The sequence below is a fragment of the Ursus maritimus genome, assembly GCF_017311325.1.
Source record: "Ursus maritimus isolate PB19 chromosome X unlocalized genomic scaffold, ASM1731132v1 scaffold_X1, whole genome shotgun sequence".
Classification (NCBI taxonomy): Eukaryota; Metazoa; Chordata; class Mammalia; order Carnivora; family Ursidae; genus Ursus; species Ursus maritimus.
Window position 1 is genome coordinate 98213967 of NW_024423319.1, and position 20204 is coordinate 98234170.

General features: G+C 39.2%; 1 protein-coding gene across 1 annotated transcript in view; it reads left to right on the plus strand.

Annotated features, from left to right (window-relative positions):
- DMD (dystrophin) overlaps positions 1-20204 on the plus strand; it is a 1667815-nt gene that overhangs the window by 1311318 nt on the left and 336293 nt on the right. Inside the window, exon 55 of the mRNA XM_040633145.1 lies at positions 6287-6443. Within this exon, the coding sequence (XP_040489079.1) occupies positions 6287-6443 (157 nt within the window). The remainder of the gene's footprint in view (positions 1-6286; positions 6444-20204) is intronic.

Genomic DNA, 20204 nt, shown 5'->3' on the forward strand with positions numbered 1-20204 from the left:
AGGAATCAGTCTGTTCACATTTTCTATTTCTTCTTGATTCAGTCTCGGAGCGCTGTATGTTTGTAGGAATTCATTTGTTTCTTCTAGATTGTCCCATTTGTTGGCATATAATTTGTGTAGTAATCTTTTATAATCAATCTTTTGTATTTCTGTGATGTCCATAGTAACTCCTCTTTCATTTCTGATTTTATTCAAGTCCTCCTTCTTTTTTTGTGGTCATGGTATCTCTCCTGCCAGGTAAGTAGTGAGTCATCCTTTGAGTCTGACTCAAAGCTTATCTATTTTGTTTATCCTTTCAAAAAACCAGCTCTTAGTCTCATTGATTCTTCCTATTGTTTTTAAGTCTCTTATTTCATTTGTTTCTGCTCTGATCTTTATTATTTCCTACCTTCCACTAACTTTGGGCTTTGCTCTTCTTCTACTTCCTTTAAGTATAAGATTAAATTGTTACTTTAGATTGTTCATGCTTCTTGAGGTAGGCCTGTATCGCTATAAACTTCCCTCTTAGAACTGCTTTCGCTGCATCCCAAAGGTCTTGGACCCCTGTGTTTTCATTTTCTTTTGTCTTCAGGTATTTCTTGGCTTCCTCTTTGACTTTTTCATTGATCTATTGGTTGGTTAGTAGCACGTTGTTTAGCCTGTATGTGTTTGTGTTTCTTGCAGTAGTTTTCTTGTGATTGATTTCTAGTTTCATCCTGTTGTGGTCAGAAAAGATGTTTGATATGATTTAGTCTTCTGGAATGTTTTGAAACTTGTTTTGTGGGTTATCACGTGATCTATCCTGGAGAGTATTCCATGTACACTTGAAAAGAATGTGTATTCTGCTGTTTTGGGGTAGAATGTTCTGTAGGTATCTGTTAAGGCCATCTGGTCTAACGTGTCATTCAAAGCCACTGTTTCCTTATTGACTTTCTGTCTGGCTAATCTATCCAAGCTCTAAATGAGTCAGTGAGGTAGAGTAGAAGGAGACCTGGACCGGCATTTGGGTGACCTGCTTTCTCGTCTGGCTCTGTTACTAACAGCCTAGCAAACGATCTTGAGCACATCACTTAACTGCTTCAGACTTCAGTATTCTCCCTCACTGAAGTGAGGAGATTTGACCAGAGACACGGGTGGTCTCTTCAATTTCCCTAGCAATTCTACCAACCTGTTATTTTTAATTCTGCAGTTACTTTTTATGACCCTAGGCAAATTATTGAAACTTTCTACATTGGTTTCCTGATATTTAAATGGCACTGATTAAGTTTAAAGACATGGTGTAAGAAAAAGTAAATAAGATATCTTGGAGAGAAAAGAATGTTTTAATTGAAATCGTATAGTACCATCTCAGAATTTCGTTCAAGGAAAGTATATGCCATCTGTTCCATATGCATTATCACATTGCGTTGTGGCCAAGAGGTATAAGAAGTAAATACTCAGTGAGAGTTGAGTCCCACTGAACAAAACAAAACACTGTTTTAGGTGGGAGACAAATAAAGTAAAAAATTTTTACTTGCCTGCACACACACATGCACGTGCACATTCACACACACATACACACACACGCAGAGTTATTGATGACATTATCCAACATCAGAATTGTGATCAAAGAAAGTGTTTCTCATTCTAAAATGTTCCATTTCTACAACCTTACATTTTGACTTTGAAAATATTAATAATTTGGGAAGCAGTCTAGTGAATTTTTTCCATAAGAAATATGTATGCAGATTTCAGTTCAATCTGTCACCAGATTATATTTTCCAGATTATTGTATGTACTATTAGCCATGAGAAGTACATATGTTGTGAACATAATTTAGCAAGATTTACGTTCTGTGAGGTTTTTATACTTGGGAGAAAAACTTGTAAATGTTATATGCCAATACTCACTTTTATGGAATTCTGAATGCTAATTTGAGAGGCAAGAATACCAACATGATATAGTCAACAGCAATAAAACTCTTAGAGAGTAATTGGTATTAGAAGTTAGAATAGCTTAGGGGGTTTTCTATGATGGAGAATAATTAAGAGCGAGAGGAGGCATGGTCTTTCTACTTTTGAGGAAGAAAAAATGCAACTTAGACATTGACTATTTCTGACCTCTTTTTCTTACTCTTGGAATGTTAATTATGTTTGAAAGTTGGAGTTTATGGCCTAGCTGGACAAAAAAAAAAAAAAAGTTTACTTCTCTTTGAGTTTAATTCTCTCTCCCTATTTAAAGCCCTCAAAGCTGCCATTTTGTGTCTATGACTCCTTATTACTTCCGCATTCCTACCTTCTCTTTCTATATGCTTTAGAACTATCTTATTACACAAGGGTACCCAAGATATACAGGAGGACGTCATCAGTTTCATAAAGGGAGTGAAAGTGAAAAATGAATTCAGTATAACACATTTTGCTTTAAGAATACATGCCTTTCGGAGTAAAGTTTTATTAAGGATTTCAAACTAGGCATCAACCCAATCGTACTTGAAATATCTGTGTCTAGAGAACTAACAATTGCTTTAGCAGCCCCTGTAATTCTCAGCACCCTGACACTGAAGAGTTCCTTAAAGACAAGCATTGTATCCCGACACACCTAGAGCTTCTGCAGTTTAACTCAGCCTTACAAATTGTAGACATTATCTGTTTATTAAAGATCAACACTTGCCTTGTTAAAAGCTAGTAGCCCCTCAGCTCCTGTCTTCATTAATAAAGATTAATAGAAAAACGGGTAGGAGCTAAGTATGCCCCTTCAAACTCCACGTTTATTTTCCGTTGTGTAGGTAGGGTAAATAGAGTATATTTGCCAGTGAGCAGGAAGGATTTTTGCGCAGAGATCCAGAGCATTTGCTGAAAACCACGAAGGTTGGGGATTTCCTCACATAAGGAAAGTCTGCAGCTTCCACTTCCCATGTCTAAATATGACAGTTCAGGTTATGTGTGCCTCGGCACTGTCTTTAAACGTTTTCATCCCAGCTCCCACATTTGCAGAACAAGAGGGTTGAACAAAAATCTCTAAGGACCTTACAGCCCTAAGGGCCTATGATAAAACCAGGAGGGGGAAAAAAAAGTCATTATGAATAGAAAGAAACATTTTCCAGAGAGACATTCCCAGTACCAACATAGGTTAATCATTTAGAAAGATTTGCTATAAGATCTTGAAAATAAAAATAGGGCAGCTCCTTCCAACAATTGCATTAGAAATGTGTCTTGAAGACTCTTCACAAGCTTAGCGTAGCCAAAGAAAATGTTTTCTGAGCTCGTGGTGTTTTATTACATTTAGATCACCTTCAAAATCATGTCCTTGACAAATGCCACCTTTGCCCTGTGGAGACCGGCTGGTAATGTTTAGGGCATACAGGAAATACTTCAAGAATTTCTTTCTTAAAGAACAGTCTTGGAGTTCACCTGCTGAGTTGTGAGGGTTCTTGTTAAAAGTACAGAAAGTCTGGAGGCAGAACCTGGGAGTCTGTACCTAACACAAGCCATTTGCGTGTTTCTGAAGTGTGAGAACCAGGGCTTCAGGTTGGATATCTTTGTAAGTGTGGGTTTCAGTCAGGAGCCATGATCTGACTGCCTTTTTCCTCTCCCACCCTTACCCAGTATCCCTTGTCCTTTATGAGCCTTTTGCTTACGTTCTTGTCACCACTCTTATGCGTTAGCAAGGAAAAGAAACAGTCATTTGATATGGAGTTAAGGTGATCAAACGTTCTGAAATGTTACCTGACTCCAGACTCCACGTGCGTGAGAGCCTTTTGTCACCTAAAGTCCGAGGTCCTTCTTCTGTCCTCTATTAACTCTCTGGACTGTCCTGCCTCCCTGGCTCATAACAGTCTCCCTGTCTCCTGCCCTGAAGTTTCTCTTAGATCCTTTAGAACCAAATTCCCCGAGTCTCAGAGCCACGTTTTCCTCTTGTAGACACAAAGGGTTTCATTGACCCAGTAATGATTAGTCAACCCCATTTCACCTAGAGCCAGGGTGGTGGCAATGCCTTGTGTGAGTGAAGACGCAGCTGGATGCCTCACTGTGGCCAGCCTGCCTTTCAGCACCTTTATCCTCCCCCAGACCTCTCCACCACAGGGCTATTTTGTTTCCTCCACCAGAGGGAGGGAGGCCAAGCATTAGGCATTTCTACATTCTTACCTTACCTTTCGCTTTCTCTACTCCCAAGGCCTTACGGGGATGTAGCGGCGCTCAAAAGTTCTTTATTTACCCAGAGCCTCTTCTCCCACGTGCTGCTTTTCCACATCTGGACTGTGCCTCTCTCCGCCTACCTTCCCACACGTCCCGCTTGACATCCTTGCTCACCCTCAAGGGGACCACGCTGCAAATTCCAGACACCCCAGGGAATCCCTGTAACCAGTAGGCATTACATGCCATTAAACAGCTAACATCTTGCATAGGGAATTCTCACTTGGGCTTATCATGGAAGCGCGATAAGTGAAAGAGAAAGGGAACAGAAGCAGCCAAGAAGGGAACTCTACACTCTATGCGGTCTGCGCTCTTATATTGAATCCGTGGTCTTTATGGTATTTCCGGATTCCTTAATTAGAAAATAATGCCCATAGGGTCTTGAACAGTTTAATTCCTCTGATGGAAGTGCCTCTCGTTTTTGTGGACGCAACGTTTGTATTGCTCGTAATAGAAAGACAGTTCTAACAATTTGGAGTAGAAAGCTGAAGGAATGAATCAGTTCTAAATCTACCTCTGGGGGCTACACTCATTGTCATTTCAGAATTTTTTTGTGCAGAGTCAAGTGTGTGCACACAAATACATACATGAACATTTTAGAAAAAATCGATTACAGACTTTTTGGAACCTGTTTTCTCACTTAACAATTGACAGGGTATATCTTCCATATCCCTAAGTATTTGCTGATGCCATCGCATTGACTAGTGTGTAGGATTCATAGGATTTGAACATCGCATTGTATGAATTCACCATTACATATGTAACTGGTTACCTAGTATGGAATATTTAAGTTGTTTCTATTTTGTGTCAATCATAAGTGATGCTATGTATAACATTTTTTTCTGCCTACGTCTTTGTATGATTTTCCAGTTACTTCCTTAGTATAGATTTTTTGAATTTAAGTTATGGGTATTTGTATTTGCACATTTTAAAAACTTGTAAGTATCGTCCTTCAGAAAGAAAACGATCCCTCGGAAAGTTTGGAACAATTTAATTCCAGCGCATAGGCACTATTTGGCGATTCTGTTTGACTAAGACCAGCAGGAGAATTGTATCTGAAATGTCAGGCTAAGTTACACAACAGCAAAGGGAAATGTTTTTCTACCTGGTTGCTTTACACTTCAATCTTTGCAGCACTCAAGACTATATTATATTTATGTTATAGGCAGCATTAATTTTTATGAATTAATTAGTAATTGCTGATAATATGTAAGTAATGCAGCATAATTCTTGATTTACCTGAGGATAGAGCTTTGCTAATATTCCACATTTCTTCTTTGTTTTCCGGATGATGATTTATTTGGTTAATTTAGCTTCTCATCCTCAAGTGAAATGTGGATTTTATAGCACAGATCATTCATTCGTATATTCTTAAATGGCTTCTGCGGATTAACATGTTCTAAGTACAGTTGATGGTAAAGCACTCATTCTCCTGCCTAAATTATTCATGTTTGGGGGAGGCTTTCAGGCAAATGTCTGATTTTAGTTTTCCGCGTGAGTTGTTGTCTCAGTACATTTTACACAAAGGAAACAAAGCGGAAAATGTTGGAACTTGGTGAAAACAAATCCCAGGTGCACACCAATAAAGAAGGGTAGAGGGAAAGGAGAAGCATATGGGAAGAAGAGCAGAAAGGAACAGATGCCAGATGGAAGGAGTCAATGGAAGAGGCTGCCTAGAGTGCAGAAATGGAAAAGTCAAAATGTGGGGGGAGACCTTTCCATTTCTTAAAGGAGGAAGAATTCCAGTACTAGCATGAGTCACTTGAAAACTGAGTGGTTTATATTAGTCACCGGGAGCCATTTTTTTCTACCAGAAACATTGAGAATCATTGACTGCAACACTATGGAAAAGCAGTCCATTCCAGTGTATGTTTCATGCCAAAAGTCCCAGAATTCTTCATGAGGAAATACGTATATGGCTAAACACTGTCTACCCTCAAAATTGCCGTCAAAACGCCCCCATTATATGGCTTGCAAAAGCAGATCGCTAGATTTTTACTAAGGACTGCTAGACGGTTCATGATAGGCTTGCATCCTATGGAACGAAACAAACCAACGTACCTTCAGTGGGACTGTTAGACGCATTAATGACCCTTCTAGATATTTTGACCTAGTTTGCTCCTGCTGCTTTTCAGGTCTCATTTGGAAGCCAGTTCTGACCAGTGGAAGCGTCTGCACCTTTCTCTTCAGGAACTTCTGGTATGGCTCCAGCTGAAAGATGATGAGTTAAGCCGGCAGGCACCCATCGGAGGCGACTTTCCAGCAGTTCAGAAGCAGAATGACGTACACAGGGTAGGACGTTTTTAAGACTAGTGGCTTGTACAGAGTAAACATTTTTAATGATGGTTTTGAAATGCCTTTTGATTGAAATTAAGTTGACTAGAAATCTTCATTCTGCTAGGGTCTAGGGGTCAATTATAAATAATCCAAGCCATTGTTATTGTAAATGTCAAAAGCGTCTGCGTTAATAATATCCTCTAAGAAGTTGCCTTTCTCTTTTAATGATTTTTAAAGACATTTTATTGTGGTAAATACAAAACATATACCAAATCAGACAGAATCCTGTAATAAACAGCCATGTACCCATCAAAACTTCAACAATTATTAGCTCATGGCCAATCTTACTTCTTCAAGACTTCTACTGGTCCTCTATTATTTTGAAATAAGTATCAGGCATGGATCATTTAATTCATAAATAATTGAGAAAGTATCTCAAAAGATAAGGATCCTCTCTTTCAAGGTAACCACATGGCTACTGTAGTGCTTTTCAAATGTCAATAATTTTGTTCTAACAAATATCCCAGCATTATTCAAATTTCCACTTTTAACATAACACATCTTAAATGTTATAACATATTTTTGTCTAAATAAGAATTGAAATAAGGTTCACACATTGCACTTGGTTCATTTGTCTCTTAAATACATTTTGTAAAAAAATTTTATTTTGAAATAATTATAGATGCATGGTGAGTTGCAAAAATCGTAGTTTCCCTATACTTTTCATCCAATTTGCTCTAATGGTTACATCTTACATAACTATAGGACCTTAAATATTGTCATTTCAACAGACACTATAAAAAGGTACAGTTACAGCACAGCTCAATTCAGCCTAGCCACATTTCAAGCACACAGTAGCCCAGTGTGCCTCATGGCGGCCATATTGAACAGTACAGTTCAACAGGTTTGATCATATTCAGGTTTGACTTGTTTTGGTAAGTCTGCTTCATAGATGGTTGTGTATTCTTCCATCATCAGGAGGTGTATAATGTCTTGCTTTCTCTTTTCCATGTGTGATTTTGGCTGCTGTTCATGATCAATGACTAGGGGTTGCAATGTGGTAATTGCCTATTTCTATCATTTCGTCATCATTTATTAGCCAGAGTACTTCTGTGGGGAAAAAAAAGTCATTCATCACTATTTGGGCACCCAGTATACCATTCACATTTGATAGGCAGGATACTTTCCCAGCCTTCAGAATAACAAGTTGTTCACTAGCATTCTCCAACAGTGATGAATTGTTTCTCTCTCTCTCTCTCTCTCTCTCTGTCTGTCTCTTTCTCTCTGGTTTGCTCATTCTTATATTTCTGTTTTCTCTACTAGGCTCTGAGTGGGGAAGTCAGAGATTTGGTCTTGCTTACCTCCAAGACCCTAGTACCTAGCAAAGTGTCTGGCATACATTGGATACTGATAAGTATTTTTGAAATGAGATTAAAAGCACAAGAACAGAAATGAATAGCGAACCAAACAAATGACTATCAAACAACAAAAGTTTGATAAAATGGTAGCACTTCTATATGTTCAACACTTAAAGAAGGATCTCTGTGGAGACACAGACAAAGGTGGCATCTTTGAAGCCAAGGGTTTATATTATTCCAGAGAAGAGGATATAGACAATTACTCAAAGGGAAGGGAGCATGAGGGAAGATCCAGGAGTCTCTGCAAAAAATTGCCAAGGAAACTGACATTTTCTTCTTTAGCCATTCCCCTTCATAAAATTCAGAACATTAAATTAGCTCTGTCGTAGGGTGAAATATAATAGTGACATTTTTTAAATGTTCTAACTTTGAATAAATAGTCAAAACACTCTGGTGTATGTGTAGAAGAGCATTCATTGAGACAGAAGGGCATTTTAAATAGAATGCATTATATGATATAAAGAAATGAGACAGAATTTCTACAAAAGGTGTAATCTTAGTCTAATTCTAGAAACCAAAGATGAATCATTGGACAAGTGCACTGGTAGTCAGGACAGACTGTAGTCACATTCCTCCATAAGTTAGATTGTGGTTGCTACTTTGTTCTTCAGCTGTAAGATGAGGAATTTGGTCCAAATAATTTCCACAGTCCCCACTAGCCAGCACCTTGTTATAAATACTCCTTCAGTATCCCTAGTTATTGGCTTTGGTTCCTTGCTAACAGTGGTAAAATGTTAGTACTTATTCTCAGTCCTTCTACACAGGAATCTCATGACCAGTAATATGCTTTTGGGAGATGGTCATGCTAGAGTGATGGGTAACATGCACCGGATTGAAATGAATTAAGCCCCACTTGGCTGGTGTGCTTGTTCAGATACCCGTCTGTTACCCTTCTTTGACCTCTCAGGACTTCCAACCCGTGGATAACTCTGTTCTAGATGTTAGTTCCACTGCTCCTCTATCTTCGTCTCCCTCCAAATGCAACTTAGATTCAATCATAAAACATTTTAATAACTCTTTCCCAAGACCCTAAGGTCCTATGCTTTATTATCTTTTCATGGCTGCCATCTGCAAAACCCCAAAGCTTGGAAGATCTAACTAAATACTTTCTCCTTTCCAAACAACAACTGAGCAGACCAGTAGAGTCACTTTTTCAGGTTGGCAAACCAAGCCTTCTTTTGACAAGCCCAATATGTCACTGGATCAGTTTATCTCCAAAATAGTTCCTGACTCTGTCTATTGCAGTCATCACCATAGTTACAGAAGACCATTTATCCTAACCTTTCTGTGTCTACTCTTGCCACCCTACGCTGCCATCTTTACATTTCAGCCAGAGTAACTTATGTAAAAACATGTATTGAATTATGTCAGTCCCCTTCTTAGCACTCTTTAGTGGCTTCTCCGTGCCGTGGAGAAAAGACCAAAATCCCCAGCAAGGGCCGCAACCTTCTCTTTTCTCACTGCTCTTCCTCTTGCCCTCTGGACACGAGCCATGCCGCCTTCTTTTGGTTTCTGCAGTTCTCTGTGTTCTTCTCAGGTGGTGCTTGGAACATGCCGGTCCTCTGTCTGAAGCCCCTTCCACCTACTCCCACTCCTTCATAATTTCCTGGCTAACATCTGATAATCTTTTACATCTTGGCTCAGACATCAAGCAGGATTTTTCCCTGCTGCCCACACTTGACCAGACCTTCCTCTACATGCTCTCAGATGCAGCCTACTTTTCCTTCTGCAGCTTAGCATTCTTTGTCATCATATACATGTGTAAATATTTGATTCCCGTCGATCACCTTCACGAAACCATGTGCTCCAAGAAGCCTTCTTTTGGGGAGAGGGTTGTCATTTTTATACCCAGCACTTTATAAGGTGCCTGGTACACGGTGGACACTAAATAGGTGAAGAAACAAAGGAATTAAGGAAGAAAGGGAAGGAGGAAGGCAGAAAAATCAATCAGTAGTCTGATCTTAACCTTGTTCGTTCTTCTCTAGTTTACTGAGACCAAGGGCAAGGAAAGAAAGGAGGAGGAGGGATGTGCCTTCCTCACTGCAGGATTTTTCTGTTGATTCCCAGCTCAGCGTCCGCGTGTACCGTGGAGAGCTACTTTGATGCCCACTGTTTTTACTTGTGGTCTGGCCCAATGTTTTCACAAGCTTCTCTTTGTATCCTTAAGAAAAATTCTTGTCACAAAACACTCTTCCTCCCTCAGAGAACATCATCACTCCGAAGTGTTGATGAGAGAACAATTTAGCACCCTGTTTACTCAGAGTTTTGTCACATTTATGCAGTAGCCCTTTCAGAGTTGCAGTGGAATGCCTGTCTAGTTAGCAATGCTCGTGGCGCCTGTTGGCAAGAAGAACAAAGGAAAATCCTTGAAACTGGGCCTCTTTATCTGATCTTCTGAACTTCCTTAGGAAGAGAGAAAGGAAATATAATCAGTGCAAACCTCTGTCAAGATCTAGTCTTTGACAGATTTTGTATTTGTACACTTGTTTTACATTGCCACATTCCTAGGATTATAAATTGTCTTCCTCTTTGTGGGTTTCTGGATTCAAATACTGTTGATATCGAATGTTTAGTATCAAGATGGGTCACTGGTTATCATAAACTTATCCCCCATGTATTTGGTGTGTCACTTTTTTTTTCAAATCCCCAGCTCACTATCTGTTTGTAAATTATTAATGCCCCTGGCTGTTGCTTTTTGTGGGAATCCAAATCCCATTAGAATGTCAGAAGTCGAAACCGTAGAAAAATATTTTTCACTTTTCTTTTCTATAAATCAGGATGTTTATAAAAGAGGTAATTTATACCTTCTTTGGATATCATTGCAGATTAATGATAACACTTTATAGCAAAATATCGTTATGTGTTGTACTCTTAAAGCAAAAACATATAGTCATTCTCAATCACTTTGATGGAGGAGTATATGGTTTTCTTGTAGGTAAAATTCTGAAACAGTCCATGCAGGTAGTTAGGGGCCGCAGGCTCACTCCCCAAAGCAATTTGCACACCCATGGGAGTGGATCTTTGTTCCCCACACCAGCTGGGCAGCACAACTGCAACTGGAAGGGCCCTCAAGCCTAATTAATAAAATAATGCTCCATATGCGGTGAAGTGTTATAAATAATTAAAGCTCAAATATGCCTTAGCAAATACAAACTGACCAATTTTTATATCTTTTGAATATATTATCCTGGCTTTTACGGTTCCTCATTACTTGCCTCACTAGACTGACTCATTTTCAATTAGTGTGTATTATTCCGGTCCAGATATATTTTTAAAACTGACTTCCTTTGTTTTACTTGAGCAGTCACTAAAGTGATATTTATTACTTGTCTACTTCTGTGATTAACCTAGAGAGAGTTTTAAAGGAGCAAATCATAGTGGGAAATTTCTAAGGAGAACTGCAATAAACCATGAGCTTATTTAACTCCCTTCGTCTGACCTCAAATCCAAATGGAGATTAGGTCTTGATTATAAGAACACTGTAGGTAATGACTTTTTGTTTGCATTTGTACTAATGAAATTGTTTGTCATTAGGCTTTCATCTTTCAATTTAAAAGTCTCTCTAATTCCTTCCCTTGAGACCATTAAGGACACCTTCAAAGCTTCCTGAGATTTTCTGGTTAAGATTGAGATGGAAGTAATCAATACATACATTATTAAAACAGTGGACAGAAAGCAATTATTGCGTGGAAGCTGTTGACAAATGAAAGGGCTTGAATAAAGTAGTTTACTTGTTCATTTGTCAGGTCGTATATTATGCATGTTCGATTTCCTCAGAAGTCACCACAAAGTGAGGGAGAGGCTCAGAAATTCAATAAAATTATCCTGGAATCACGCTGTTGATTATACATTTATTTAAGCTAATTCTGTTATCAATGCAGGCCTGCCTCCTTTGGGTACATTTTAGTATGTGTGTCCGCTTGATGAGTTCCCTGTGTTTTCTTTCCACAGAAACGGAATACGTCTTTGGGTGCCATTTGTGAATGTTAAGATTCAAGTCAGCTCTGTGTTAAAAAAAAAATGCATTGTTCCCTAGCACCTCTGAAAAACAACAAAAAAAGGTTGTGATAGGGTAATTCATTCCAACATTCAATGACCTGGCCTCTTAGAGTTTCTAAACAAGTTTGGTTCACCTACAAATTCACTATTAGTTTTATTTACTCTATGCTGTCTGCTTCGCTATGTTGGAGGAAATAGACAAATAGACATCCTTTTTTTTTTCCTCAACAAATCCAAAAGTTTATTCTTTTAAAAGGTTAAGAAAAAGCAACAAACTCATAGCAAGACTGATAAAGAAAAAAACCCAGAAAATAAAATTTGACAGTATCAAGTGGGGATGAGGAGAACATGGCTAACGGAGCTTACCGATGTTAAGATAATAAAACATCTCAAAGTAACTTTTCACTAATAAATTTCACAATTTAAGTAAAAAGTACAAATTTCCTAAAAACAAAACATTCAGCTAAATCAAGAAAAAATTAGGAATTTGAATATTACTTTGGAAATAGACATCTTTCTGTTCTTCATCCTTAATGGAGTAAGCTACTTTTGTGTAAGTTTCATATTTTATGCAGTCATATTTAGGAATGCTGAATAGAAAAGATTTTAAAATTATTTTTAGAACTACATTTCTAGGCATTTGAGGGAGTCTTCTGAAAACTAGCTATATCATCAAAACTTGAGAATGGAGCCATCTAGGATTTGCCACTTTTCTTTAATGAGTATAATAAAATAAAATGTGAATAATTTACAAATTAGCTTCCCTACCAAAGTCCTCTTTCTAACCACATCAAAACACTGATATCTTGAAAAATATTCTTAAAATAGTATTTGTATAGGACTTTGCCTTTACAGGACACTTTTATACATTCATTTAATTTCACATAAACCCCTCTGATCATTTTCTGTGTTCTTCCTTTTCTTTTTTGTTTTTTTTTTTATTTTTTTAATGATTTTTTATTATATTATGTTAGTCACCATACAGTACATCCCCGGTTTCCGATGTAAGGCTCGATGATTCATTAGTTGCGTATAACACCCAGTGCACCATGCAATACGTGCCCTCCTTACTACCCATCACCAGGTGTTCTTCCTTTTCCCCAAAAAATTATTTTAGGAAAAACTGTGGCATAACTCAGACTCCTAGTATGTATCGGTTCTTTCAGCTATTATTTATTGAGGGCCTGTCCTATGCTGGGGCCGAGGATACCAAAGTGAACAAAATGAGACTCTGCCCACACAGATTTTCAGATTATCCTGAGCGAATATGAAGTAAACCAACGAATTAGCATATAAAGTCCTGTCAAGTCAATGCTATGAAGGGAAAATAAACACAACAGGACTAGAGAAAGAATGAGAATAGCGGCCTTCCTGAGGAGGTTGTATTCATTCACACAAAGGTCTGAGTGAGTGAGCCACGCAAAGACCTTGAGTGAAGAATATTTGAGGCAGAAGGAGCAGCGCATGCAAAAACCCAGATGTGAGAACAGGTTTGGTGTGCTCCAGGAATAACTAGATGGGCTAAGGATGTGTTGTAGAGAGCGGCAAAGGCCAGGAATAGTTGGGTTACCTGCTGCAGCTTGGAGTCGATTTTATTGTGTGTGTGATGAGACAGCCCTGGAGGGCCATGAGCGGGGGTAGTGTGATGTGGTTTCGTGAGTCCTAAAGTTGACTCTGGCTGCTCTATGGAGAGTTGACAGTAGGAGGAGCAAAACTGAAAGCAGGGAGAAAGTTGGGAGGGTGTTGAAGTCATTTAGGAAGAAGATGATGATGATTTGGCCTAGAGTGGAAGTGATAGACATTGTAAAAAATAATTTGACCCAAGATCTATTTTGAAGGTAGAGCTGATTGAACTTATGAGAGATGGGATGGGGAATGTGAAAGAAAGTGAAGAGTCAAGGATGACTCTGAAGTCTCTGATTTGAACAACTGGGCAAATGATAATACCATTTATGGAGATGGGAAAGACTTTGAAATGATCATGGATGAGGGCGTGTACGTGGAGCAAAACAAGGGTTCCATTTTTGGATTATATTGATAGAGACAAATGGTATGATTCAGAAATTTTTCACCACTTACACTTGACAGTCTCAGATTTTGGCTGAGCCTCTTGAGAATGGATATAAATTAATTTGTCACAGGGTCTCCTAATAATCCATTCATCTGTACTGTTGTTCAGAAGGAATTTCCAAAATTTAGGGTTTAGGTTCAATGACCTAAGACCTAATTCTCTAGGTGACCATGGGAACAGATTGAGTGTTTGCCAGTGATTTCTCAAGGTCAGCTCAGAACTTAACAACATTATTGTCAGTAGGAAGTGACTTCCCCAGTGGTTGTTGGAAGCAGCCCAGGACTACGATTGAGAGTCAAACAGCTGTTCAAGATGCTGCGTGGGCACTAAACTATTCCTCCATAGTATCACAGATCTGCAAGCAGGCTGGACTCTCTTGTAGCCCATGCCCTTGATCTCAGAGAACACAACTTTTAGCTTAAAGGACTTCCAAAAAAATAAATCTCAACAAGGAGTCGGTTAACCGCGTTTCCCCCCCTGAACACTCAAAAATGTTTTCTCATTGGATACAATTAGATTTTTAAAAATAATTTCAGGCTTGAAATATGTCCATTTATTTTTCAACTTTGCTTGAAATTGATTCAGTCTCACTTATGAATTGCTATTGTTCATGTTGTTGACTCTCTGAAACAATAGCTCAATGTATCTGATACAGCAATCAATGCCTTGTCTTCACTTTTCAGTGGACTGGAAATGGATGATGATGTAGTCAAACTCTTAGAAGTAGAGAGTAGAAGGGTGGTTGTGAGAGCCTGAGGAGAGGATGAAATGGGAACTTGATGTTCAATATAAAGTTTCAGTTGTAGAAAAGGAGTAAGTTCTAGAGATCCACTGTACAGCCTAGGGCCTAGAGTTAACACTCCTGTATCGTGCACTTAAAACTCTCTTAAGAAGATGGATCTCATGTTAAGTGCTGTTAGCACAATAAAAAGAAATCAAGATGATTTAACCTTTTCTTTATATCCCATATGCTCCATTTGCATAACTTCTCTAATGCCAGCTAGTTCAAGTGATTATTAAGGGAATCCTTTGTCTTTTTGTTCTGTTGTTGTTGTTCTTTCAAATTTCCTTTTTCCATGAACCCTGTGAATTTGCCTAGATTCTTAGAGGCAAAATTCCTGCGACTCCAGTTAACCACATTTCTGGATCTTGCCCTTTTCCAAGATCCTGGTTTCGAGTACACTGGGCATTGATGGTCCCTGTATCAGCATTGAGTAAATAAAGTATTAATGATGTGTTTGAGACTCAATAAATATGGTGCCTCTTTAAGTGAGGAATGTTATTATGGTGACAGAATGTATTCAGCTTTCTTATCAGAGATAAAAACAATATAAGGGGCATATAGAAAAAGTAGAAATAATACAGAGACTAGCATGATAATATAGGATGACAAATCTAAAACCCTGATCACTTTGTAGATATGACTGCGTTAACGTCCTTGTCCTGTGCCCACTCAGGATCCATTTGTTGAGTGGACGGCACCATTGGAATCACTTCAAATTTTAGGGTCTGTGTAGTGTTCTCCCATCTCTTAGCTAATGCTTCACACTAGAGGGAAAGCCCCAACCAGCAGTTCAAATCGTGGAACTTCTGAACATGTGCACATACACATCTCCTCCAGGGAAGAAATCACTAGGATTAAGAAGGCAGAGCTAATAGGGCCTCTTCTTGAGGAAAATCCACTCAAGTAACTGAAAGGTTACACTCAGCTTTGGATCCGGCACATAAGAATAGGCCCAGAATAAGAGCTCTCAATTTTTCCCAATCGACAGCATTTAATTTTTTCTCTAATAATTCATGAGCCCAGGCTTTCACCCTCAAGCATGTTCTGCATCTAAATCAAACTGGCCTCCATGTAACACACTCTGGTTTTCTAACTGGGTGTTCTCTTATGTATTCAACGATATTTATGATCCACTATGTGCCACGCTGTTGCTATAATTTTTATCATTAGTAACAGTGCCTAGAAGAGACTATCTCCAACTGCCACCGTGTAACAGGCCCCTGACCAATTAATGACCTAAATGACCTAACCGTTTTGATTATAGAATCTTCAAACTGGGGCACATGGGTGGCACAGTCGGTTAAGTGTCCAACTCTTGATTTCAGCTCAGATGGTGATCTCACGCTTGTGATCTAGAGGTCATAAGATTGAGCCCCATGTGGGGCTCAGCACACAGTGAAGAGTCTGTTTAAGATTCTCTCTCCCCCTGCCCCTCCCCCCACTCAAATAAATAATTTTTTAAAAAAGAAATATTCAAACTAGATGTTAGAACTTTGATAAGGTGTTTAGCAAACCCCCACATTTTAACAAATGAGGACACAAGGGCTCAGGGAGATCTTATGACCAGTCGTAGATCACCCAGCCAAGCTTTGGCCCAGCCCAGACTTGAACTTTAAGTCAGCTGCCACAGCCCTCTCTTAACCACTTTAGTCTGCCTCAGAGGATGATTCTGTCAAGTTCTGCTGACACATGTGAATAACGTAGAGCCATTCTGTGAGATTTCAGTCTGAATAACACAAATACAGTCTTGCCACTTCAGTGGGAATATAGATAAAATTCAGCTCCATGGAAACTGCCCATGGTTGAAAGAGCTCTGTGTTTTGAAAAGCAAGGGCTTCTACTTACAACCATAGCGACAGGACCGGTATCTCTAGGTGAAAGCAGCATATATAGCTTTTCTCTCAAAAATGTCAGTCCCTGGGGCTCCTGGGTGGCTCAGTCGGTTAAGCCTCCTACTCTTGATTTCAGCTCAGATCATGATCTCAGGGTCCTGGGATCGATCCCCGCATCGGGCTCATACCCTCAGCTCGGAGTCTGCTTGGGATTCTCTCTCTCCCTCTCCGGCTGCTCGTCCCCCCTCTCAAATAAATAAATGAATATTTAAAAAAACTGTCAGTCCCTGTGCCCAGAGCTCTCATCCTGCCCTTCTCTCCTCAGAAGTACATCAAGCACGTCGGTATCTCACCCTGCATCCCCTCTACACGTGCTTCTAAGCTACCCCGCTTTATGGTATTAATAGGTATTTGAGGTAATATTCACCCTACTTGGCAGGAGAAGCGGGGGGGGGTGGGAATCAAACAATCAGTGACTCAGTTGTTCTCTTACTTTCAGATTTTTAAAATTTCTGACTTGCTTCATGGCCATTAGGATTTGCCACTTATGTATCTTCCAAATTATTATAATTCAGGGAACCTTCATTTTTCGCCATCACTCACCTCCAGCCTGGCTTCAGAATTTCAAGATTTGGATTCTAAGCGACTGGTGAACTGATGGCCTTAGGTAAATCGTAACTTATCTGTACTTCAGGCTGCACTGGTAAAACATTCACAGTATGAAAGTATCACCACAAACACACCTATTCAACCAAACTACTGACTCCTTCAGGACAAAGATCCAGTTCCTACATCTTCCCTCTCGTACACATAATAGGTTCAAAATTAATATTTTTCTATTAGCTAGTTAATTTGCCAGCAGTCAGTCACCCAGTTGGTTAGTATTTGTGATATATAAATACTATGTATCAGGGACGCCTGGCTGGGTCAGTCGGTAGAGCATGTGGCTCTTGATCTCAGGGTTGTAACTTTGAGCCCCATGTTGGGTGTAGAGGTTGCTTAAAAAATATTTTAAAATAATAAATAAATACCATCTATCAGATCATTTCACCTTAAAATAAATGGATTTACCTTGGGATGTCCCACTAGTACAATTTTGTAGTGCATGCTTCACATAAATTATTCTGTGAAACTTCAGAAGCTGAAGGAAGGGAAAATGTCACACTGGTATGCCTCATTTTTTTTCTCATTTGTAAGACAGAATGTTACTTTCTTTTCACAGAGGTGCTCTAAGTCTTTTGTAGTTGCTTCTGATTCTTCCACATCACTGTTTTAGGCCCTTGGGCCTGGCTATCTTGGAAAGGTGAAGAGGAAGCTGTGGGGAAGAGGATGAGTTTTAAAGAAAATAATTTTATCTGTTCCAAAGATTCAGGAAGTAAATATCTTAACATGTGAATATTGACATGTAACTAACATAAAGATTATTCTGTACGTGTATGGAGAAGGGGCTCTCTATCTGATACCTATTTCACACCAGCACATGAATGAACCAACTTGTCCAATTTAAAATATTAAGCATAACCTCTGAGGCAAAATCAGCATAGTATAGGAGTGCCTATCTTACCAAACATCACTCAAATAGACTTTCTTTGAGAGACAAGACAGTTATCAAAGAGTTAAGGCTCTTGACATTGAATGTTCTTGTTTTTGTTTAAAAAATGTCTCCATTTTCCTTCCTCTTAAAATGCAGTGAACTCTCATAACATGCAGGTTATGGTGAGTCACTTAGATACTGAAAAATGGGTTTTCCCTTATTTTAAAGCAGTATCTTCACTGGTTTTTGTCATCGTTTTCTTTGTTTTCGCATTGACTATATAAGCTTATCTCTTTTAGGGGCACCTGGCAGGAGGTCAGTCGGTTAAGCATCCAACTCTTGATTTCAGCTCAGGTCATGATCTCAGGGTCATGGGATCAAACCCCACATCGGGCTCTGCACTCGATGTGAGTCTGCTGTCCCTCTCCCTCTGATCCTTCCCCCACTCCCCTCCATCTCTAAAATTAATTAATTAATTAAATCTCTTTTTTTAAAAGCCTATCTCTTTTAAACTCCATGCTACAAGGACCACTGATGCTTTTTGCCTAGAAGAGTGGCTTGTACAGATAGGTGCTCAAAATTTGTTAAACGAACAAATGGAAGAAGACCTTTCCTTCTAACCATGCTTAAAAATGACAGGTTCCTATTTTTATGGTTTTTTCCATATGATGAGAAACATTACCATTTTCTTTGTCCTCTGATTGTCTTGAACCAACTATTTCTCCCTTTTTCCTGGGGTTTTTAACCTTTCTTACATTTCATCTACATGTTCCCAAATACTGAAGATAGAGCACATAACCTTCTCTTCCATCCACCTTCTTTTCTTAATTTCAGACAACGATGTGAAAATAATGGTGCTTATGTCTTTGTAATGACAGAACTTCCTTTGTCTTTTCTGTAGACTCTTTTTAATCCTCAGTGACTCATATTTAAGAAATGAACTGTGCAGCTGTGATGGTGCTGAGCCCTTGGCAACAACTCGAGGGGCAAACAAGTGGTCTCTCACAATGGGTGTTCGCTTGTAACAATGGAGCTGCATCATCAAACAGTGTCTTAGACTTTGTCAATTTGATGGGACCTTTAAGATCTGCTTCCGTATTTTACAGACCTTACTCCAACAATCATCTCCACTTCCCCCATCTAGGTCTTTAATAGATTCCTCTCTGCTATGGTAACCAACTGTCCTGGTTTGCATGAGACTGTCCCGGTTTTAGCATTCAGAGCCCCACTTCATGATGCACTCCCCAGTCCCCGACAAACCGGGATGATCAGTTACCCTCCTGCTAGCTTCCATCTTCCACCCTGTGTGAAAACCATTCCTATCCTATGAAGAACATGTATTCCTTTTGCATCATAGTCTGCTCTGTCCTCCTTCCTATTTTCCTTCTTTCCCCGTCAGAAAAAAAATATGTTGCACAGTGTTCATCTAAAATACTTATTCCTTCTTCTCCCAGTCATTCCTCAGCTAAACCTACTTCTTTTTTTTTTATTTTAATGTTTTTTTATTATATTATGTTAGTCACCATACAGTACATCCCTGGTTTCTGATGTAAAGTTAGATGATTCATTACTTGCGTATAACACCCAGTGCACCATGCAATACGTACCCTCCTTACTACTTCTTTTTTTGTTGTTATCATGCATTTTATTTTTTTTTAATTTAATAATGATTTTTTATTTTATTATGTTAGTCACCATACTGTACATCCCCGGTTTCCAATGTAAGGCTCGATGATTCATTAGTTGTGTATAACACCCAGTGCACCATGCAATACGTGCCCTCCTTACTACCCATCACCGGCCTATCCCATTCCCCCACCCCCCTCCCCTCTGAGGCCCTCAGTTTGTTTCTCATGGTCCATAGTCTCTCATGTTTCATTCCCCCTTCTGATTACCCCCCCTTTCTTTATCCCTTTCTTCCCCTACTGATCATCCTAGTTCTTATGTTCCATAGATGAGAGAAATCATATGATAGTAGAAGGGCATCTCCTTACTACTTCTGAGGCTACTGCCCTCCACTGAAATTGCTCTCACCAAGTCCGATGAACACTTCTCGGTGCCCGTCTTGTTTTACGTTTCTCCGCCATGGTTGGAATCTCTCGGTCACTTTCTTTCTCTCTCTTCCATAGTTCTACACT